This window comes from Misgurnus anguillicaudatus, chromosome 21 (assembly GCF_027580225.2).
Source record: "Misgurnus anguillicaudatus chromosome 21, ASM2758022v2, whole genome shotgun sequence".
Classification (NCBI taxonomy): Eukaryota; Metazoa; Chordata; class Actinopteri; order Cypriniformes; family Cobitidae; genus Misgurnus; species Misgurnus anguillicaudatus.
This window is the reverse complement of record NC_073357.2, coordinates 32,704,153-32,727,888: the sequence shown is the minus strand read 5'-3', so window position 1 is coordinate 32,727,888 and position 23,736 is coordinate 32,704,153. Positions and strand designations below refer to the sequence as shown.

The 23,736-nt window shown below is 37.8% G+C and overlaps 2 protein-coding genes across 5 annotated transcripts in view; one reads left to right on the top strand and one right to left on the bottom strand.

Annotated features, from left to right (window-relative positions):
- Positions 1–1,493: 1,493 nt before the first annotated feature.
- On the top strand, positions 1,494–12,999 carry cilp (cartilage intermediate layer protein, nucleotide pyrophosphohydrolase). Of its 3 annotated transcripts, none has more exons than XM_055203401.2 (9): positions 1,495–1,639; positions 5,536–5,684; positions 6,274–6,336; positions 6,442–6,711; positions 7,268–7,441; positions 8,839–9,153; positions 9,333–9,441; positions 9,704–9,861; positions 9,976–12,999. In XM_055203401.2, the coding sequence occupies exons 1-9, from the start codon at positions 1,596–1,598 to the stop codon at positions 12,327–12,329; spliced, it is 3,636 nt and encodes a 1,211-aa protein (XP_055059376.2). In that variant the 5' UTR covers positions 1,495–1,595; the 3' UTR covers positions 12,330–12,999. The 3 variants fall into 3 exon arrangements, with proteins under 3 accessions (XP_055059390.2, XP_055059376.2, XP_055059383.2); XM_055203408.2 differs by lacking the exon at positions 1,495–1,639 and adding an exon at positions 4,479–4,752; XM_055203415.2 differs by lacking the exon at positions 7,268–7,441 and having other exon boundaries at positions 1,494–1,639.
- The window catches only part of LOC129443013 (eukaryotic translation initiation factor 3 subunit J-B), a 34,297-nt gene continuing 23,445 nt past the window's right edge, over positions 12,885–23,736 (bottom strand). Inside the window, exons 21-31 of one of the 2 annotated variants that reach the window (XM_055203389.2) lie at positions 23,514–23,679; positions 23,179–23,354; positions 22,911–23,066; positions 22,663–22,805; positions 22,402–22,550; positions 21,955–22,052; positions 20,676–20,826; positions 19,642–20,460; positions 19,453–19,544; positions 17,670–17,721; positions 16,817–16,912 (exon numbers count right to left, since the gene is read on the bottom strand). In XM_055203389.2, coding sequence (XP_055059364.2) covers positions 20,363–20,460; positions 20,676–20,826; positions 21,955–22,052; positions 22,402–22,550; positions 22,663–22,805; positions 22,911–23,066; positions 23,179–23,354; positions 23,514–23,679 — 1,137 coding nt within the window. In that variant the 3' untranslated portion in view covers positions 16,817–16,912; positions 17,670–17,721; positions 19,453–19,544; positions 19,642–20,362. Of the gene's footprint in view, positions 14,154–14,336; positions 14,411–14,564; positions 14,751–16,601; positions 16,711–16,816; positions 16,913–17,669; positions 17,722–19,452; positions 19,545–19,641; positions 20,461–20,675; positions 20,827–21,954; positions 22,053–22,401; positions 22,551–22,662; positions 22,806–22,910; positions 23,067–23,178; positions 23,355–23,513; positions 23,680–23,736 lie in introns of those variants that run through there. The other variant, XM_055203496.2, reaches the window with a different exon arrangement.

The following is a 23,736-nucleotide window of genomic DNA, read 5'->3' as shown; positions in this document are numbered from 1 at the left end:
CCAACGTCGATATGACGTCAAAATCCAACGTTGATTTGACCTCAAAATCCAACGTTGATTTGACCTCAAATTCCAACGTTGATTTGACCTCAAATTCCAACGTTGATTTGACCTCAAATTCCAACGTTGATTTGACCTCAAATTCCAACGTTGATTTGACATCAAATTCCAACGTTGATCCAATGTCAAAATCCATTGTTGATTCGAGATCCAACGTTGATTTGATGTCGAAATCCAACGTTGATCCGACCTCAAAATCCAACGTTGATCCAACGTCAAATTCCAAAGGTGATTTGACGTCAACATCCAACGTTGATCCGACGTCAAGATTTGATGTCAAGATCCAACGTTGATTTGACCTCAAAATCCAACGTTGATTTGACCTCAAAACCCAACGTTAATTTGACCTCAAAACCCAACGTTGATTTGACATCAAATTCCAACGTTGATTTGACATCAAATTCCAACGTTAATCCAATGTCAAAATCCAATGTTGATTCGAGATCCAACATTGATTTGATGTCGAAATCCAACGTTGATCCGACCTCAAAATCCAACGTTGATCCAACGTCAAATTCCAAAGGTGATTTGACGTCAACATCCAACGTTGATTTGACGTCAACATCCAACGTTGATCCGACGTCGAGATCCAACGTTGATTTGACATTAAGACCCAATGGGCAGACGTCAAACTTTAAACTTTTAGAAAAAGACATTGATTTGATGTCGAAATCCAACGTTGATCCAATGTTGATCCAACGTCAAATTCCAAAGGTGATTTGACGTCAACATCCAACGTTGATCCGACGTCAAGATTTGATGCTCAGGGCATGAATAAAGCTGAATTTCGTGCCATGGATACAAATAAATTAATCAAATTTTTCGTAACTATAACACGACTTTCTGCGAGATCATGTTGCAATAAACCCTGTGAGCAGACTACTTTGCAGTACTGAAGTTTATTACTGGAAAATACACAACAGTGCAACAATGATTTTATGCTTGGAACTCATAATAAAGAATAAGTTTCAACAATCTGCGCTTACAACAATAATAACTACAAAACACTAATGTGAAAACCAGCCCTGCTTTTCTGGAAGACATAAAACCCCTGGAGAATTTCAACAAATCTGTTTAATATTTTCTTCATCTGCCTCAACCCCAAGTCCCATTTACCTCTAAGAGTGAATCATAAGCACAGCTTTTTAGCCATTTCATGAAATGTTTCATTATTCTAAATAGGAAGAAAAAAGGGGTTAACATCCTTTTACCGGGGACTCTTAATGACCCTACCAGAAGCTTTTCTGCATACTTTCACTGGTGTAGACATTAAATCATGCTTCCTCAAGAACCCCCAGCACACTTTCCCAAACCACAACATTATCCTGTCTGATACATACATGGATCCAGATTTTCAGTTTAGACTAACGGTACTGCTGGTCAAGTTTGTTTCACCCTGATATCCTTAATAACTTTAAATGCTCAACATTACTACTAAAATTGTTAAGCAAAGATTATTTCATTTTAATATTTATTTTAATTCTTCTTTCCTAAGCATTTCAATACAACTGAAACCCATTATGAGGTCCTGACATATGCCAATACTTGCCTTGAGTCCACATCTGTTGCCACGCAACAGGTAAACCTTGTGTGTTTGCTTGTGTTTGTTTACGTTTCCACTTCCTCCCTGTGTGCCCTCCAACTGGTCCTGTCATGCTCAATTATTAGGAAATAAAGTCCTTTGAAGACCAGCAGTCCACCTTAAAATGTTTTTCTCATGAAGAACCTTCAAGCGAACTTCACAGAAGATTACAGTGCAGCATGGTTATAAACTGGTGCTGATGTTTAATCAGAATTCTTGAGTTGCATCTATTTAAAAATTTACCAAAATAAAGTATTTTTATTAGACATTTACAATTCGCAATTCTGTAAAAATATGATTAAAGGTTCTTGTGATCCCAAAGAATAATAATTTTTTGTTCTTTAAAATAAAACATTTCTTTACATATTTTTATAATCCAAAAACCTTTTTGTGACACAGAAAGGTTCTTCGGATGTTAAAGTTTCTTTTTATTTCGACAAAAAAAGGTTTTTCTATTATAAAGTTGGTAAGGTATGAAAGGGGTATGTGATTTGTGAAAAACTGTCAATTGTGTAGGAAACACAAGTACCCTATATCTTGTGCTTTGTGAAGTATGGTATTATGAGGGCCCTGTGGGAACCCGAATATTAGTGCCCAAATATTTGTGGGACTACGCGTTTTTTAGCGTCTTTGCACCTCAGGAACTGGGGACAATTTTAGTACCAGGAACGCACTTTTCTGGGACGAAAGTAGCTCCTACTCCAGAGTAGGGTCCAACCACAAAATCAAACTATTCGTGACGTAAGTGTACAATATGTTTATAGCATGCCATACAAAACAACACTTTTTTTTTTTAAAGTACGAAGTGTGCCAAAAACAACACATTTGATGTTATTTATATAGATTTGATTGGGCACATTCATTTGATTAGACAAGCACTGTAATGTGGACATTTTGTTGTTACTTGCTTGCTAAGTTAAGAAGTCCGAGAGCAAATCATTACCGACACAGAAATACATAAACAAACTACCAAATTATTAATTCAGCGGATCAACAACTGAGGTAATGGAATGAATGTACCTGTTAATGCAATAAACTTTGTTAACTCCAAAGGTCTCCACAGAAACCCAAGACAACATTTTAGAGATTTTGGATGCATCCAGTGTGAGAGATGCTGTGGAGCAGTCGTGAAAACACGAAGTGGATTATAGGAATCAGGGAATTTTGAGCGAAATTGGCGGTTGGCACCTCAGTCGATGTGGGCAGAGGCGCAGTGGCTCTAGCCACCGGCCACCCCCCGTGCCCTGTTTCTGCTGTCTTAATAATGACCTCACCTTTTTCCAAATTACCTTAACACATGAAATTCAGTGTGCAGTAAGCACAACATAAGGTTTTATTGCTGCTATCTGCTTTTCCATTCATGTATGCTGGCTTAAACACTGCCAGTTAAAAAGGAATTTTGCATTTAGTTGTTCTTCTATTTTTATACATCAATAAATGTCAATAATGATATAATGTGCAAGAAAGATAAGACCATTATCCTCAAAGCTGTGGTCACTACTGTACTGTACATTCACTCTTGAGCAAGTCTAAAAGTTAGCAAAATGAATAAACACAGGTGAGATCATTTTCGTCTGACCTGATATCTGTCCATTGTCTTTTAGGAAAAATTATAAGGGCCATTTGAATTCCAGAATTAAGAGAAATAAGGTTCCTTTAGGAGGTTCTTGAACATACCTCAGCTTGTGTTTCTTAATCTTAATCAGCCAAACCAAAAGCATCAAAAACATTTACATGTCATCCCCATGTGAGTATCAAATGTTGGTGTAGGGAGTAAAGGAGACTTTTAGGAGTTCTTTGTGGTCATTTTTCCCCTAAACAGTCATTGAGAAGAAATGTTATCACGTACTGAATTTGAACATGGCCACAGAAGTTTTGCACCACAGAAAATTGCCCATACTCTTCATTATTAAAGGTCACATTCTTCCTGATCCCATTTTTTAAACCATAGTTAGTGTGTAATGTTGCTGTTAGAGCATAAATAATACCTGTAAAATGATAAAGCTCTAAGTTCACTGCCAGGTGATATATTTTCTTTAACAGAATTCGCCTTTTAAAGCCTACAGCGAATGGCCGGTTTGTACTACAGCCCTCTTCTTCCTGCTTTAATGACGGCACTAGAGCAGTTTTTGACTAAACTCCGCCCACAAGAATACGTCAGTCGCCAGCTATGCTAACGGGAAGCTAAGCTGCCATCAAATCACAACACACTAAACAAGCTACACAATCAGAACTCATTACGTATTTCTGAAGGAGGGACTTCATAGAACAAGAAAGACATCAGCCCGTTTTGAGGACAGTGAAAATAGCGCTATACAGATAAGCGAAACTGTTTGAAAAATACTACATTTTCCATATTGTGAATCTTTATCATATTTTTAGTTTTTACCCCTACAATGGGTGTGTTCTGCTGAATCTGACATCATGACAGATTATTGTTGTTGGCTCGCTGTTTTAACAAATCGCTCATATTGTTTATCAACACATTCAGAAGGACATGGGAGAGAACACAGTAAAATGGTTTGAGATTGAGTCACAGAAATAATTTTTCTCATGTGTTTTAAATACATGGATGTCTTCACGATCAGCAATCTAAATTGTTGATGAAAGCGAGCTTAGACAAATTGCGTTCTCTGTGCCTGTTGTGAAACTAATGTGAAACATGAAACACCCAACAATTAATATCTCATCCCACTGCTGACATGACTGTAAATTATCATGGAAAAAATAGGTTTGCATGTGTTTGGGTCTAGATTTTTGACAGGGTAAATTGACATCTGAATGCCATCGTTCACAAAATCTGTTTCTTTTATAATGTCTATTAAGACAGATTTTTTGGACTGTTGTTCCAGGACACCTCTCACTCTAAGTGTCTTTAGTTTACTGTACATGAGCAGAGCATAGTGCTGAACTCATTTTCTTGTTTCTTGAGAATGGCAGAGAGCCGACCCGTGGCTTGGGGCTGAGCTATATAAGTACCAGACAAAGACCTGGGCTGCACATTCACTCTCTGTCTTTCTCACTTCTACTATTTAGCTACTGCTCTGTAAATAAATCACAGACACAAGGAGTTAAAGGGCTGTCCATTTCACAGAGAAACCGTTGATTTGGTAAAGTATCCAATTTGGACACTTATAATAATTTATTTGTATGTTTTTGTTGGTGTAAAAATTTATATTTTTCATAGATTTGGATTAAAATTCTCATGCAAAATTCTTCAACTTCAGTTTAGATTTTTCATACACAATTCGTTATTTATTAAAATCTGTTAAGACTTATTTTCGACAATCTTTGGCTAATTTATTATTTGTATGTAAAGCGTATCTCCTTAGCAGCTGTGCAAAATGATTTCATTGTAAAATATTTCATATTATGTTTAAAGCTATAAGACTGCGAAAAATAAATGTATTTGTATGGAATTTGTGTAGTTCTGTACAAGTTTTGTGGGAGGATGTAGAAATACTTGTGAATTCCTTTGACATACACTGATGACTCTCACAGATGTGATATTTGAGCGCCGTTTTAGAAAATGTAAGAGCTTAAACTTTGTCTCTAAAATTTGTTTATCTTACCTGCTTTATTAAGATTATGCTAAATTTAGCATCAGTATTAAAAAATACACATGTTAATAATTTAATAATTTAAAGTTCTCCAAAATAAATTTAGCCATGTTCCATGTTAAATTGTTTTTTAAGTAAATGCAATTTAGCAAACTTTCTTTAGTAAATTAATATGTTCAAAGCATGCAAAGTTCATGGCCAGTAGAACAGATGCACATGAGAGTAATTTCGGGGGTTTACTGGATGATTTACTAAAATGAAAATACTGCTGCCAATTTCAGACAAATTGTAGTTTACGAATAGTTTACATTGTTTTTTCTCTTATTGGCACAGAATCTATGCTGGACTATTTTTAGTGTGGAGCTGTGTGAGAGCACCATTACCAGAGGTCAGAAGTCTTTTACAGAGAGCCAGGATGGGCTCCCTCTCAATACGGACCTTTCTTCTATTTCTTTTGGGAATTACATGCACCTTTACTCAGTGTAGGTTTGACTTGCTTGTTTTTACCATCCTTCTGAACACTACAACACCATGACTAAATGAAATCAGTTTATTAGCACATTTCCTACTAGATCTTATTGCAATTTATCTGGCAGAGGCTGACAAATTTCCACAGGATATTGACAGCTGGGTCTAAGTAACTTGACTCTACCTCCCTCCCCCCAGCTCCCAATAGCAAACCCATTACTGAAGAAAAGAACATTGTTCTAGTGTACCCAATAATATATCCAGAAGCAGGGGTGTTTTGCAAGCCACCTGTCAGCAATTGATCAAGTGTTACAGAACCACTGGCAGAAATTACTTTGATAGAGCAATAGATGCTTAATGGCGCTGTTTACAAATATATGGAAATTCTATCATCACTATTTCAAATCCAGATGATGTTTAATATAGAAGTGATAGAGTGATATTTTACAGGCAAAGCCATACTTCTTCAAGTTGGATTAATTATCCTGCAATAGTGGGTTACGTCATGGCCAAACTGTAAAATGCTTCAAACTGGCAAGAAAACTAAGAGATTGTGTTTGAATCCAAGAAAAAGCAGATTACAAATATTTGTTTTCTCCTCAGGGACCCAGAGAGGCATCAGCAAAAGATCAGAGAGACCAAACCCAGCTGTGAATCATAATGAGGGTAGATTTGTTTGTGCGACAAACAGCTGGAAAGATTTTCAAAAGTTGATGTGTAATTCAAAAGACACAGCTTGTTTAAGATAATCCAAACTTTATCTGTCCCCAGATGACTATGAGTGGACCACATGGTTCAATGTTGATCATCCTGGAGGTAAAGGAGATTACGAGAAGCTGAATGTCATTGGGTTCTATTATCGGACACGTGTGTGTGAGGTTCCTCGGGCTCTTGAAGCACGCACTACTGAATGGATCCCAGCTCGCAGCACCGGGGAAAGAGTGCACGCTGATCCAGCTGTGGGCTTCTGGTGTGTTAATGCCGAACAGCCTGTTGGTAGAAACTGCTCAAACTATGCTGTTCGCTTCCTGTGTCCAAAACGTAAGTAAATAAGACTGTTTATACCACGGGTCTGTTGAGAAATGTTCCGTGGGTGTTGATTATTTTTCTGTAAACCGCACACCTAACTTGTCAAATGTCTTAAAAATAGGCACCAGAGCAATGTTTTTGGTAACCGTGGCATAAGCGGAATGATTGACTCCGGTCCTTTGAATTATTTGAAAATAATGCACACCCGCATAACCACCTTGGGTGTGCATTATTTTCTTATAATTCAATGGCCTGTTGTCAATTATTCCTTGCATAATAGTTGCTTGAGGTTTGAAAGCACAGACGTTTGAAACCTGCATGATGCTTCGAAAGTAAAATCCTGTAATCAGTTTTCCTTCATCAATATATCTAAATGTTTAAAGCACAGAGATTGAATTAATTTAAAAGTTTTACTTTCAAAAGAACTTTGGCCAAAAAAGTGAACAAAATGTAGGCAAAAGCTGACTTATGTAAATGACTGTAGAGTGAGTTCATATTAGAATTTCTTAATGTGAAGTCATATCGATAGCAAATGTACTGAAATTAAACTGATTTTCTTTCCATCAAGACAATAAGTCAGATGTTGAACCCACCTGGGGTCCATGGTCAGACTGGAGTCCATGTCCAGCTCCTTGTGATCAGGTGGCAACACAGCATCGCTCTAGATCCTGCAAATCCGTTTCCAAGCAATGCAATGGCCAAGCTGTCGAGGGCAGGACATGTGAAGGGCCATCTTGCCCAAGTAACTCATCTGCTCAGTTTCATAAATAATAAGAATGAGCAAATGCTTTTCTGCCCAAGTGTAATTTTAGCAAATTGTCTATCATGTTTGTCAGAATACAATTTAACAATTTAGCCTGCAGTATCTGCATTACACACTGTTAGAGAAAAAGTACAAGAAAGGTACAAAACTGTACTTTTTCGGTTCCTGGGGTGGTACCCTCAAAGGGTATATACCTTTTCACCATGGAGCGCGAGGGATGCATTGGCACATTTAGTTTGGTCAGTGTGGAGACATGTCCCTTTCATTCTCAGAGCGTCAAATTTGTGTAACAACGCTCCCTATTGGCCAGAGGTGTCTTACCCGGACATTTACTCGTAACTCATCGAGTCAACAGGGAAGCAACAAGTGAATGATTTTACTTCGTATTTGAAAGTAACTTCGTATTTATATATTATGTCTTTATATTTAGAGTACTGAGTGCACTTTTCCGTCCAGACATACAACTAGCCTTAGTGATTTTCCAGCAATCATAGCGTTACACAAATTTGACGCTGGGAGAATGAAAGGGACATGTTTTTATATTGACCAAATTAAATGTGTTGATGTATCTTTCACGCTCTATGGCAGGCAGGGTGGACAGATAATTACTCCACATGTTTAATCGGAGTGATTTCATAAGTTATTTACGCCTGCCGGCTGTGTAAAAACGTTGCTTTGTTCCGCTATTTTGAATGGAAGTCAATGGGAGGTCTGGTTTATTTTCCCCCAAAAAGGGGCGGTGACGAAATTTACAGTCAAGTTCCCGGATGTGCCGGTAGTCCATACTGTATTACTCCACGCCGGGAACTTTGTTTGTATTCTTGCAATTGGCAAAGGTGGATTATCGCCACCAACTGGGCTGGAGTGTCTATTATTCAAGCTCTCAACGGAAGAATATACAGGTGTGAGGTGTTTGGAAAAATAGGTCCACAAGTTTACAACGAATGCTAAAACACCTGTTGGAAAGCATCTTTTGAAGCGATTTTTGTGTGAGTATATCAGTGAACACCCCTGACCACTCGGCGAGTTTCACGTCTTTGTAAACGAAAGTTTAATGCATTTTAGGAAGGATTGTTCCTGTGCACCTATACACCCATTGTAGCAGTGGAAGGTGATGGAACAAACACCCGAAAATTCTCGGGCCACATCATATGTCCAAATTTCAGTCAAGGACCAATTTTCTACCAGTTAAATTTTATTTAAAAATCCTTGAGGTACAGTAATGTATTTAATATTGTATTATGTTTAGTATACCTGTAAAGGTACAAAACCGAACCCTATGGTACCACTCCAGGGATAAAAAATTTTTTTGTACCTTTTGTCCCTGACAAAATTGTTAATAAGCCAACTAATTGTATTCCCTCTTGCTTCCTCAGGCTGTGATCTGCATTGTGTGATGGGCAGTGTAAATGCTGAATGTGATGGCTGTACATGTAAAGATCACACAGTTCTGGGATCAGTCCGTAGTGCCGGTGGCCTCCCTGCACCTGGAGCTGCCATCCTCCGTACTGATTCGAGCCCAAGACTCCTCACTGTTACCGATCACAATGGACATTTTCACATCCTTGGAATCTGCCCTGACGGCAACACTACTTTGATGGTCAAACTGCAGAATCACACTCCACGCAAAGTCATTGTGCCCCACAGCACAGAACCTACCTCGGTCCTCCATTTAAAGCTGGAAAGAGCAAGTAATGATGCTTTTAGTGACCTACTGTCTACCTGCTTAAATCACAATGTCTGTATAAGCTATAGACTTAGAACTAGAAAACTAGACACAATATGATTATTAATTAAAGTGGCAACTAACTTCCCTGTTGCACTGTAACAGCAAATATTAGAGTTAATGCAATATCACTGTGTTTCTCAGAAAAACTCTATGTGGTGAAAAACCCAGAGAACAAGGCCAGAAAAGAAGGTCAAACCGTTGCTTTCTGTTGTAAGGTTGATGGCTCACCTGAACCAGACATATATGAATGGTAAGCTTAAGTTTTCAAAATACAAATATGTGTTTACCATGCAGTTTCAACAGTGAGAAATAATTATTTTATAATGTGAAACGACAAAATTAGTAGTGAGTATGAGTTATAAATAATATGACGGGTATACATATACCATATGAGGACAGTTTAAATGAACCAAGCTGAGAACTTACTTAAAACAGTCTGTTAGATTAGAAAGTCCCCACAGGCTGGCAACAACAAATTATCCCATGTGGTAATCAATGGTGTCCATTCACAGGTTTCACAATGGTGCTCTGCTGGACAGGGATCAATATCAGTATGACAAGACATTGATTCTGAGGAATCTTAGTTTGGACCAAATGGGAGATTACTACTGCAGAGCCAGTAACGAAAATGGAGCCATCAAATCCAAACCCGCAACCCTCACAGTTATTGGTGTGCCTTTTAACCCTGGTCTAGTCACACACGTTACATTTTAAGATGATTAACTGCTTTGCAAATGTTGTGATCTCAGTTTGGTTTTTATCTGTTTATCTTATTTTGGTTCAGGTCAAAATGAACCATCATGTGACCCTACTCCTGACTCCCACCTGATCCGGCTACCACATGACTGTTTTCAAAACGACACCAATTCTTTGTACTATGACGTGGGAAGATGTCCTACATCCACGTGTACTGGAAAATTGAATAATGGCATCAGATGTGAAGACTCTGTTTCCTACTGCTGTGGAATTTCAAACATGGAGGAAAAAGAGATTAAATGTCAGGGATACCAATTACCCATCATGGTAGTTACTCAATGTGGCTGCAAAACATGCGTGGACACAAAATCTATTGTTCGCGGGCGTGCCATTGCAGCAGACAATGGTGAGCCCATGAGGTTTGGACACATTTACATGGATGGCGTAAGAATAAGTCGAACAGGATACAAAGGCACATTTTCAATCCAGGTTCCAAAGGACACAGAGCGTCTTGTTCTTACATTTGTGGACAACTTGCAAAAGTTTGTGAACACCACAAAAGTACTACCATTCAATACTAAAGGAGGAGCTGTGTTCCACGAGATCAAGCTGTTGAGGAAAAAGCCGGCTGTGATCATTAGCTCAAGAGAGACTAATAAGCTAGAGCTTGGTGAGGCAGAGGGCCAGGACCCCATTGCCGAGATTGAGATCCCACCCAACACATTCTATAAAGAAAATGGAGAGGTGTTTATGGGAAATGTCAAGGCTAGTGTGACTTTCCTTGACCCAAGGGATACATCAACAGCAGCGGCTGCCCAGAGTGATCTCAACTTCATTAGTGATGAAGGCGATACTCTGCCCTTGAGGACGTATGGAATGTTTTCAGTAGACTTCAGAGATGAGGAAGGAGGCGAGTCACTCAACGCTGGAGAGGTCAAAGTACGTCTCGATGCAGCGCAAGTGAAGGTACCGGAGCACTTGAAGACCATGATGTTGTGGTCCCTTAATCCTGATACAGGCTTGTGGGAAGAAGAGGGGCAGTTTCGTGCCGAGAAAAAGCAAAGAGGAAAAAGAGAAGAGAGGACTTTCCTCATAGGCAATATGGAAATCCGCGAGAGACGTCTGTTTAACTTGGACGTACCAGAGAACAGAAGATGTTACGTAAAAGTGCGGGCATTCCGTAGTGAAAGATTTATGCCAAGCGAGCAGGTCGAAGGAGTCGTGATGACTTTAATAAACATGGAGCCCACGCCAGGGTTTTCAACTAACCCTAGGGCTTGGGGTAGATTCGACAGCGTCATCACTGGCACAAATGGTGCGTGCCTTCCAGCCTTCTGTGACGAACAAAAAACAGATGCATATTCTGCCTACGTCATGGCCAACCTTGGGGGAGAAGAGCTGGAGGCCGTAGCATCATCTCCAAAGTTAAATCCTAACATCATCGGTGTTCCACAACCTTCTTTGAATAAACTAAACTACAGACGTACAGACCACGATGATCCCAGAATAAAAAAGACAGCATTCAGCATCAATGTGGCCAAACCTAATTCGAACATAGCTGAGGAAGCCAATGGCCCAATTTACCCATATGAGAAACTTAAGGAGTGCGAGGAAGCTCCATTTAGTGCCGCTCACTTTCGTTTCTCAAGAGTCGAGGGAGATCGCTATGATTACAACACGGTGCCTTTCAACGAGGATGATCCCATGAGCTGGACAGAGGACTACTTGAGTTGGTGGCCAAAACCTATGGAGTACAGGGCCTGCTATATTAAAGTCAAACTCAACAGCCCCCATGAGCTTAACGTTCGTTCTCGTAACATGGGAGGTACTCACCCAAAAACTGTTGGCCAACTGTACGGCATACGTGATACCAGAAGTATCCGCGACATGGACCAAGCCACTGTTTCTGCCGTGTGTGTAGAGTTCAAGTGCAGCGGGATGCTCTATGACCAGGACCGAGTTGATCGTACCCTCGTTAAGGTAATTCCTCAGGGCAGCTGCAAAAGAGACAGCGTAAACAGCATGCTACAAGAATATTTGGTAAACCACCTCCCACTGGCTGTCAACAATGACACAAATGAGTTTACCATGCTTGCACCTTTGGATCCACTGGGACACAACTACGGAATCTATACAGTGACTGATCAAGACCCCCGGACAGCCAAAGAAATCGCGCTCGGACGTTGTTTTGATGGGACATCAGATGGTTCTTCCAGAGTCATGAAGAACAATGAAGGCGTGGCACTGACATTCACCTGTGGCGATAAGGAGGTCACTAGGCAGAGTGTGTTTCAACAGATGCAAACCTCAGTGGGTCAGGCCACAGCTGGAAGTACACGGCAAGGACGAGGAGATAGGAGGCAGAGAGGCAGCTCGTCAGGATCTCGTAACAATAGGAGGAGTACTCGTAACCCAAACACACGTACCAAAACTGTTGGCTGATATCCCAAGTATTTAAAACTTGACCCATATCAGGGCTGCTCTTCTATGGGGTGGTTTCCCGGACAGGGGTTATCTTAAACCAGGATTAGGCCTTAGTTTAATTATGAGATATAACTAGTTTTAACAAACATGCCTTAGTAAAAACATTACTGGTGTCCATTTTGAGACAAAACAAAGGACAATGATGTATTTAAAGATATGTAAGTGCAAATTGTTTTCAGTTTGGACAGCTTTTACATTTATTTTAGTCAAGGACTAGTCTAATTCCTGTCCGGGAACCCCCCCTATGAGCTTTTGTTTAGTTGCTGGATTTAAGCTATTGAAAAAATCTTGAGGGCAGTAACAAACTTGATTTAGATGTGTACTTAAATGTTCCTGTGAATCAGAGTCATTAAGGATGGTTGTTCACATATTAACTGGCAAACAATAAAGCATATGCCAACAACCCACTTGCTAAAATTACTATACATTTTATTGATATCCAAAAGAAGGTGTGCTTTATGTAATTTTTCACGTCTTTTTTCACCTGTATTGTGGTAAACATTTACTACTTGAAATTGTAAATAATATTTATTGCATACTTCAGATTATCAAAGACAATGCATTTAAACATCTCACTTTCACTCAAACGTGACATTTGTCATTTACTAATCTAAAAACATTTTTTTTTTACAAAAATACCATGTGATTCATTTAGACCAATGATTTTATTAATTTCATTCTTTAATAAAAAAAAATGAAACGCTGCCTTTGTAGTATCTTTGTAGTATCACTATCACATTTTGTCCAAGTAAAAGCTTGAATTCATTTTTACTTTACAAAGTAAAGCTAGCTTTACTTCTAGAAGCTATTCTAAGACAAAGGGTCAAAAGAAAGCATTAACTTGACTTTACCTAGTAATAATCCACCATCAGGAGCAAATATGTACTCATATTTTGAACATCAATACTAGTTTAATTTCAAATACTTGAGGAAAACTAAAAAGTTTCATTATTCTAATGTGCTTATATGGCATGATCAGGGTTTGACAGATTCAAGATGTTTAGTGAAGTTTTACTTTCAATTCACAAGTGTTCAGATCCATCATTTAATCAATGTGCCACGACCTCTGTTAAATATGCTATCACTGTTTAAACTATAAGCACCGGCAAACTTTCAACTTCTGATTGTAAATGTAAAATTACGTTCATCTGGTTTAAGTTTGGAAATCTGAGGCTGTGATCCTGTTTGCAATTGTGGATAAATCACACAATCATTCTTAAAAGAAATGAACTTGCATAGAGCATCACATTTACCTTTGTGTAACTGAAATTGCACAGCTTTAAAAAAAAGAAAAGTCACTTTCAACCAAAACAAAAACACATTTTTTACAAAGTTTCCTAAGGCATTGAAGGACAATGAAAGGAGACACCTCCACCATAATTGTCCCACATCATAAAGTCTCTGTTTTGGAGATATAAAATAAGATTTCAAGGCCATCTTAATAAATTTGCTTTGCCCATTGTCACCAGTAGGGTGATAGCAGCTTTATGAAGAAAGTTTGTCACCACTTTAAACCAAGTAAAAAGGGTTGACACGTTGTCCATTTTACTCCAAAATGGCGCTGAGTAGCATGAAAGGGTACTGCTGCATGTCTGCAGGGGCGTTTGGGCATTGTGGGGGAATGGAAAGGGGGACGATGAACCTTTGTCACATGAAGTCATCATACTCATTGCCGTAACCACCATCAAAAGCACCATAATCATCAAAGGTATCTTTCATGTTTGCTTTCAAACCACCACCGGGCACTACACCTTTCTTCTTTTTCTTGTTTGCCTTCTTTTCCTACAGAAAATAGAAGAAATTGAGATGAATCCTTTTTGCATACCAAACAATACAGCATTATAAAAATGACCTATATGTGTGGCTTAATAGATTTGTCTAAGGAAAAAATGACTCCGGCTTTAAAAATGCACAACGGGTAAAACAAAGTCTTCAAAATCTAATATTCCTCATAATTCAACTCACCTTTTCTTGTTTCTGTTTTTCAGTGAGCAGAACAGATAAAGCACTACTTATTTTCTTCAGGTCATCTACTTCCACTGCATTTAAAACAAAAAACAACAAAAATGGTTCTTAAAGCTGTTTTTTTTTTGTTTCAATCCACTATACAATCTAAATACCAAATACTACCAGTATTACGTCATTACAAAAATAATAAGAAGAATTTGATGCAAAAAAAATTTGTGTACTTACACGAAATGCAAAGGTCTCGAAACAGTGACTCCAAAAAGCTGGAATAATGCACTGATTTTTCAAACTGTGTTATCTTATCTTTCAGTAATTTTTCAAACGCAACAAAATCTTCTTTGGATGAGGGGCACATGGCTTCAATTCCAGAGACATTGTTTGTATTATTAACAGTATTAACAGAATCAATACCTAAAATGAGAAAGTACTGATAAGTACATAAAACAATTCTGCTTACCATCAATAAACACACAATTATTATCAACATACAAAGAACAAAAGAAAAAAATGACAGACTACAAATAAAAAGCTGAGATGCAAAAGCCTTTAAACGCCACTTCAAAGATGAGATACTAAAAGCTCTCGTACTATACGTTCATCAAATACCTTCATTTCACATCCGTTTAATTCCAGCATCAGGCCATTCTGTAATACCGCTTTGTTAATTAAACTCCACTTTAATTTTTGTTTTGAAAAATGATAAACGATGGCGCACAAAACGACCGTGGATCACATTCAAACCTGGGCCCCTTCTGAGTATGTGGACTTGAATACAACCCTAATGTGGCAGTCACACGAATAACAGGTTCATTTTTCTCATTTGCAAAGTTTCTAGTTGCATTTTTATTGAATTTTGCAACTATGGTTTGTCCAAAGTGGATTTCTTTGCCATAAAAGTGGAGATTTTACAATTACAATTAAAGTTTTACAGCAAAAGACAGTCAAATGTGTTAACTACCTATGGACTGACTAAAGTAACATTTGTGAAAATAAGGCATTTCAGTTATTGACTAATAACATTTTCATTGCCATTAAAGTGAAATTACTTAACCCAAGAGCCTGATTAAAAAAAGATGTATAAGTTAATGTGAATATTAATTGCGTATTTAATAAAGATGTTGCCTGGCAACTTGCTGCAAGCATCTAGTTAAGCACCTTTAATATTCATGAGCTGAGTGTACACCCATATGATTCTGCAATTAATATAATTTGCAACAATTCATTTTTTTAAGAACCTGTCTGAATATTTGGGGCAGGGGGGCATATGCCCCTCAATCTCTATGATTGTTCTGGCACTGCTTAAAGGGATAGTTCACTTTAAAATGAAAATTCTGTCATCAGTTACTTATCCTCATGTTCAGGGCTCAACATAAAGGACTGCCCGGTGGCCCGGGGCAAGCGTGAGAGACGTTCAGGGCAGTAAAAATATTGTCAATTGCCCGATCGGGCCAGTGCTTCACCCTCAGTCATTAAAATATATTTTCATCAATGTATATTATTTAACATCTTGGAAGCAGACATAAAACACAATGAAAGAAACTATGCAATATTTTGCACAAGTTGGGAGCCTTTTTTCGTTGGAACATGTCTGTTGTATATGTATACAATTATATTTGACTTTTGAATTATTATTTTTAAATATGTGACACTGACTTTTTTTTATTGGGGCCAGTAAAAATTTTAGCAGAGCAAGTGAAAACCTGAACCACTGGCAGTATAAAAAATTATTTGCGTTGAGCCCTGATGTTGTTCTACACCTGTATGAAATAATTTTTTCTAATGAACACAAAAGAAGATATTTTGAGAAATGATGGTTAACACACAGCAGATAGTGACCATTGACTTCCATAGTGGGAAAAAAATATTTTGGAAGTATTGTGATAAATGATGAAGAAAATATTTTGAAAAATGATGGTAAGCAAACAGTTGATGGTACTCAATCAATTCCCTTATATTTTGTTATTCCTACTATGGAAGTCCATGGTCACTATATGCTGTGTGTTTACCATGTTTTCTCAAAATATCGTCTATTGTGTTCACCAGAAAAATGAAATTCATACAGGTTTAGAACAACATGAGGATGAGTAAATGATGACAGAATCCCTTTAATACAATCCCACCTTCTATAGTAACCTGCTTCAACTTTATGATTCCTATAAATACATGCTATTTGGAGGTCTTAGCATAAGGTGCCACTAGATATATCGGTCTTGTTTTTAAAATTCTGCAAATTACATGCAACAAACACAATCAGAGTCTTACCGAAAGCCTCACGGGCCAACTCCAGATCTGCCTCCTCCTGCAGCTTCTGCACTCGAAGCTTTTCTGCAAGCTGCTCTTCTGGCGATAGCGTTTCATTTATTTCTGTTTCCTAGGTTTACAGTTTGAAAAACAAAAATCATAAACCTTTTAGAAAACCTGTAAAATATTTTAATATTAGGGGATGCAAAAAAGCAATTAATAAAGAAAATCTGTTCTTACATTATTTTGCAACTCTTCTTGCTTTTTCTTTTGCAAGTTTTCCTTCTCTTTTATTTTTGCACTTAATTTCTTCTTTTCAGGAGGTTTCACAACTATTAGACAAAAGGGAAAAAAGGTCACTTGGAGTACACTGGTTAACTTAACATTAGATCTACTTAACCAGAAAACAAAGACGCAAAAAAGAGCCAACTAATGTCTTCCCAGTGTAAAAGTGTTTTCACACTGACCGCTAAGCAAAAAGCAAAGCGAATGGCCAACTGTGTTTTAAGACAACTGATCACCTTCAGCTATTTATTTTGTGAGATAGGTGGCGCTGTTGGATAATGGGTTCACACAAAACGCAAGTGACCAGCCCAGTGACCAGCATGAACCACAGGCAGAAAAGCTGTTAAAAACAGATACATCAAAAGCATTTCTCTACAAACAGTTTGAGTAGTGCAGACAACTTTGCTGTTGTTTAATTAAAAGAAGACCATAAAAGGCTAGCAAATGCATTAGTTTAAAAAAAGAAACACACATACGGAGTTACACAGACGGATTAAAAAAGGTGTATTATCTTTATACAGATCTGACTGTTATAAACGCAGTATTTTTAGCACTCAAACACCAATAAAGTTTGCAGGGCAAAGTTGAATAAATTTACACATCGGTTGCTTTTTCACGGCAGAATAAATGCGGCTGTGTGTATGGCTTGACGGGGATTTACTTATTATTTTAATTTTGCGTGATGTAGTGTTTCACATTCCCTCGCTGGACAGTGCAACTGAAAGAACCATAAGAAATATGCCTGTCTGTGTGAAATGTTTATACTGGTCAATCTAACCAAAACAGCTCATCTGAGATAAATACCTGGTTTGATCTCTTCTACCTTCTTCTCCTCCTCCTCTTCATCCCAGTTATCCTGCAGACAGAAAGATATGATATGACACCCATATATACAAGAAAAGGCAGGTCAAGGAACAATTTCAGTGAAACATGAGGCGGTACACAACGTGTTTGTGATTAAAAGCCAGTAAAAAAAATGTGACCCTGCCTGTGAAATCCAGGCTAAAGTCTCAATCTTATTATGAGATTAGGAGCATCAAATGTTGAAGTTTTTATTATAATTTCACACCTTAGTCAGTCAATATTAAAGATATCAAGAATTCTTTTTCACAGAACGCAAGTTGATTTTATGTAGAAAACAGACATCACAAAAATAACTTTAGCAGCGTCTTCACAGGCAGGGTCACAAAACGGCTTATGTTTATAACACAATGGATTCATAATGATTACATTTAACAAATCATTTAAGCGTCTCACAATATTAATGTCAACTTTAACAAATTACTTTCTTTCAATAAATAGTATTTGTATGATAAGGTCTGCTTCCATGTAGCTCAGTTGGTAGAGCAATGTGTTAGGAGCGCAAAATATGATGGGTTTGTTTCCTAGGAAAGACATGCTGATGAAAATTGCGTGAAAATTGTCGCTTTGTATAAACGTGCCTGCCGAAAGCATAAATGTAAATAAGCAGCATTAATTACTGTACAAACGTGTTAGACTTGTGGCACACAGCATAAGTTATAACTTGGCTTTATTTCACCATAATAAGGTTTCCCACAATTTCTGACTTTGTATAGTTTCTAAAGGCCTCAGATACTGTGTTCATCCATATGTCATTATCAACACAAAAGCAAGCAGCTGAAAAGACAGTAGTTTCTAGCGTCCGACATAACTAAACGACTGATGAATGACAACAGCACATTTAACTTCAGCTTGAGCTACAGCGCGCTAGAGATTTCTAGATCTTTGCGTCAACCGGAGACGCAACGTGACACGCTCGTTGTCGGTGACGTCATCTCGGAACTGATGTTGCTAAACGCGAAAACTACAACTTTTAAACGCAGATAAAATATATTTAAAAAAAAACTGTAAACCAATATTTGAGGCTACCAAAAACTGTAAGTGACATACTTCAGACCATTAACACGTTACCTATAATATTGCATTTAGCAATCTGTTTATATAGAGTTACTCATAGTTAATAAAGAGTGTAACGGTGAGTAATATTTGTTAGAATTACATCAAAACATCTTAATCATGTTAATAACAACTAAAACCAGTAACTTATCACAACGGAGTGCGGCACATGTCATGGCCTGTCACTTGCTGCTAACTTAGCTGCCACAAACTCCATTCACCTTATTTAACATATGGCACAAACACCAAGTGCCTGTTGCAATGTTAAAACTGCCCGATATGCTGTCATAACTGGTTTACCTAATTTGCAAAAGGCTGTTTGTTACTATTACAGCGAACAAAATATGTAAACTTCTTGCACATTCATTGTTATAAAGCTGAAATTTGCTGATGCACAAACACAGAAGCTGTCACTGTCAGTAAAATATGTCACAACACAGTTACGAAATGAAAAACAAGCAACTTGATACAGCTTGGTGAATCTCTAAATAAAACAGGCCTAACCTAAGACAGCTTAACAGCTAAAAAATACACCATATGATCGCGCCCATGTCAATGTTGTGATGCCTGCTACATTCAGTCACATATCGCTTCGCTAACGCAATGAAACTGAATTAAAAAGGAAAACTCTTTACAAATAGTTTTGATTGTATGAACATTAGCACGTTACCTTCACGTCTTCCTCCTCGTCCTCGCCTTCCCATCTATCCAGCCGGCCGGCGGCGTCTCTGATCGGCGCAATCGGCTCGAAGTTGTCAGCGTCTTTAGGAAACCAAATAACATAGTTATTGACGCAGCTTAAACACAGAGACCAACATCCTCTCATGCGCTTAACCTTAAATGTGAACGAAATCCCTACCCCAAGAGTCAGAATCCGCCATCTTGGCTAAGTGTGAGTTAGTTAAAGTATTAGCTGGGAAAGCATGTGCGCTGATGTACACGCTCTCTGTCTTCATCATGATACCGGGATACCAGAGCACAAGAGTCGGCTCACAACTGCGTCACAGCGCCCTCGCGTGCCTCATATCAACCATTACATTACCATAATAAATAGTATGCCTCAGTGACTGTATGAAAGTTTTTTTGTGTAACACAAAATAATAAGACTTTATTTTACAGAATTCACACAATGGGCTTTGCACAACAGTAGCAAGCAATGATAATACATATTTAAATGAAAGAACACAATCCTTATACAAGGTTAATACATCTTTTAACAGTTTGACAATATATGATACCAGAGTATTTGAAGGCCTATCCAGCAGGTACAACATGTAAATAAATAATATTTAAATACTACAAGGGGATTATAAAGCACAAGTCAAACCAAATCATATAAGACGATGTGTTACTTTCCGTAACAGAGATAAAATGATAATTACTACCCAAGTAACAATTATTAAAAAAAACAACAATTATAAAGTGCTGAAAGAGATACTTCCATGATTTATTGTTCTTAAATGCAATGCAATTTTAACTCGACATTTTTTAAGTGGATTAAAAATTTAAAATGTTATGGTTGTTTCATATTTCACTTATTTGAAAACGAGAGTTCAATGCATTATAGTGACAGGCCTAACTCATTCCAAAGGCCCAGTGAGAGAGATCAGCAGCAGCAGTATCAGGACACTCAAGAGACAGAGATGACAGGGGTGCATTGCAACTCCCAATGACCTGCCTGTAAACATACACAAATACGGTAAGACACAATTACCTCAGAAACACATTTAATCCTTCCCATTAGATTTTCACCAAGCTGTAGTTACTTGTTTTTATTTCAGTACTCACTGCTCTTATTTAATTGATTGCTTTAAATATTTTCTCTAACCTATTTCTTTTGATTAATATGGAAGAGCTTTCTGTACATCCATTCCTGTGAAGAAGTGAAAGTACCTCTGAAATCAATGGGTTTGTCCTCCCAGGGGTTGAGCACCATGGACAGGGCTGTCGCTTGTACTGGAGACAGAAGAGAGCGCTGGGTGTCTGTTACAGCAATGGCCTGCTCATAGGTAAACATCTGAATTTGTGCCTGGTTAAACACTACCTGAAAGGAATGCAAGTGGACACACCAGGTGAGAAATCTACTTAGATGATGTTGACCTTACTTTGGTATGCATCTTAAAAACAGACGATCTGAAGTTTTTATAAGTGTGTTAACATACTTTTAAGATGGAATTAAATGTCACAAATGTTTTCTCATAACCATGAATTAGCAAATTTATACCAAAGAAGAAAAGGGGATTTGGTAACACTATACTTGAAGGCGTGTTCATAAGACTGACATGACACCTTCATAATCATGACATGACACGTGTCATGAACATGAAGGACATTTTATGCACATTTATGACAACCGTCATTAGTTGAATGATGTCATTTTTAATGCAAAGATGACATTGTTTGAGATGTTTTTGTTATAACAACTTGACATTAACCAATACATCATAACTTGTCATAAATCTGTCATAAACATGACATAGCAAAATAATTTAATTTTCATTTAATTTTAGGTGAATTGGTCTCCAAATGCAATAAAATATAATTGTATTAATTATTATTATTATTATTATTATTACTGGATGATTGATTTCTTAAACACCTGGAGGAAAAAACATTATGAACTAAAGAATATTCATGACACTGTTATAAAACAATTTGACAGTGTATTAACACTTAATGACATTTTAATGACAAATTTAATTTGTACCACTGTAGTTGAGGTCAAGAAAAATATTCATGATGCTGTTAAACTATATGACAGAGTATTAACACTTAATGACAAATTCAATTTGTATCACTGGTAAAAAGTGATCAGTTACGCTGTCTTGGTAATGTCAAATTGTCATGACAAGTTGTGATGTATTGGTTTATGTCAAGTTGACATAACAAAGACATCTCAAACAATGTCATCTTTACATTAAAAATTACATAATCGAACGAATGACACTTAGTGACGGATTGTCATGGACGTGCATAGAAGAGTCTCCTTCGTTTTCGTGACACGTGTCGTGTCGTGGTTGTGGGTGTGTCATGTCAGTCTTGTGAACAGCGCTTCAATTAGAGTGTTTCCTTTGCAGTCATAATATTTTTGTAACAATTAATAAATTGACAAGCAGTTTATGATATGTTTTAAAATACTGTAGTATAACGTCTGAAATAAAGGGTTACTAACTGCAAATTTGTTTGCTGGGATGAGAGAGATGGCAAGGGGGGTAATTCCCACAATTTGGTCCCTCACCAAAGCAGACATGGACATATCAGGTAGCCCCGCTAGGGAAAGAAATGCACAAAAATACCATATATATAAATTATACAAATAAAAGTCAAACACACGTCTAACCACATCTGTTTTAAAGAAATAGTTCACAGAATAATACAAATTTACTGTTAATTTAATTATCCCCGGGCCATTCAAGATGTGAGTGCAGAAGGTGAGTAGTAACAGCAAATTTTTATTATTGAGTGAAAAGTTAACTTTTTTTTGTACACTTATTACAAAGGCAGTCCTTCTAGATCAAAATAAGAGCCATGCTCCATTGTACAATTGATATCTTTAAGCTTCGAACAAACCACCTATTGATTACAAGCTCTGGGCATTAATACACATGCCCCACTATACCTGCAACTGCTCCTATTTCGATAAAGACTTCTGTTCCCCAGGAGCTGACTGGTCCAAATGCTGAGCTTTGACTGAGCAGTCCTACCATTGCCTGAAGTTGTTCCTCTGAGCAAGATAGGCGTAAAAGGCCCAGCCACAAAACTGCCTTACTGGAATGAGAAGAATTAAACATTTCACATTCATTACAACAACAACTAGTTTGAGCAGTTTAATATAATCAACCATTAATGCACCAATAGACTTCAGTTGTGATAAAATAACCTGAACTCTGTTGCATTCAGGTTAAGTAAGACTGGTGCCTCAATCCCACACACAATGTGTCCTAAAGCCACAAGAGTACTTGAGTCTAATTGGGTAACACTCCTTCGGGTTGAGTTCAGCACTGTGGAGAAGATTGACTTCAACTGCAAGTCAAACAGAAGCATTTGGAATGATAAATGAATGCATAACAATACACCTTTTTAGTTTTGTTGCACATAAAATTTACTAGCCATTCATCGGCATCTCACCTGTCTGCTAGTCCATGCGTTGATGGCTCCCATAGCTGAAATTGACTGGATTTCAGACAGTTTTAGAGAGGCTAGTTCTTCAACAGAGAGCTGGGTTGCAATTCGACCCAACTGAGAGATCACAGAAGTGTTAAAAGAGGAAGGCGGTCCATACACCTGCACACAGAAAAAAACAGCCATAACTTGGGGACCACAAAAATTCACTTCTAATTTAAATGACCAAAATACTACATTTATTATTGAGGAGCTGATGGTGAAAAACAGGTACCTCTTTGGTCTTTGTAAGGAGCATTGACAGCTGGAATGTACTGAAAGAGGGATCCTGGCCAATGAGCTCCAGGCACCTCCGGAAAGCAGCTGCTGGCATGTTTCTGAGGCTGTCAATAGTCCAGGCAGCAGGTTGTGTCACATGCAAGCTTTCACAAGAGGGGATCAATCCAGTAACTAAGACAGGAATGGAGAGACACCATATAGACTGTGATCAAAATGACAGGCAAACTGCTTATTATATCATTCAGAATTCTGTTCCAAGGGAATAAATTGATTTGAGGTAATTAGAGCATTTTTTAGATGCCATTCTATTAAGGAAAACATTTTACTCACAAGTGGCGCGTCCCACTTTGAGGAAGCCAAGGAAATACTGAAGCACAAACTGCTTCTTTTCAAACAATTCTGAAGGTGTCTGCCCACACAAAGAGCCAAGCTTTCCTGTTTCCCAATGCTGCTGACTCAGGAACAGTCTCTCAATGCGCTCTAAGCTCATCAAACCCTAAAGACAAACACAAAAGACAGGATTAAAGCACAAGTGTATAGTGACTGTGTATTT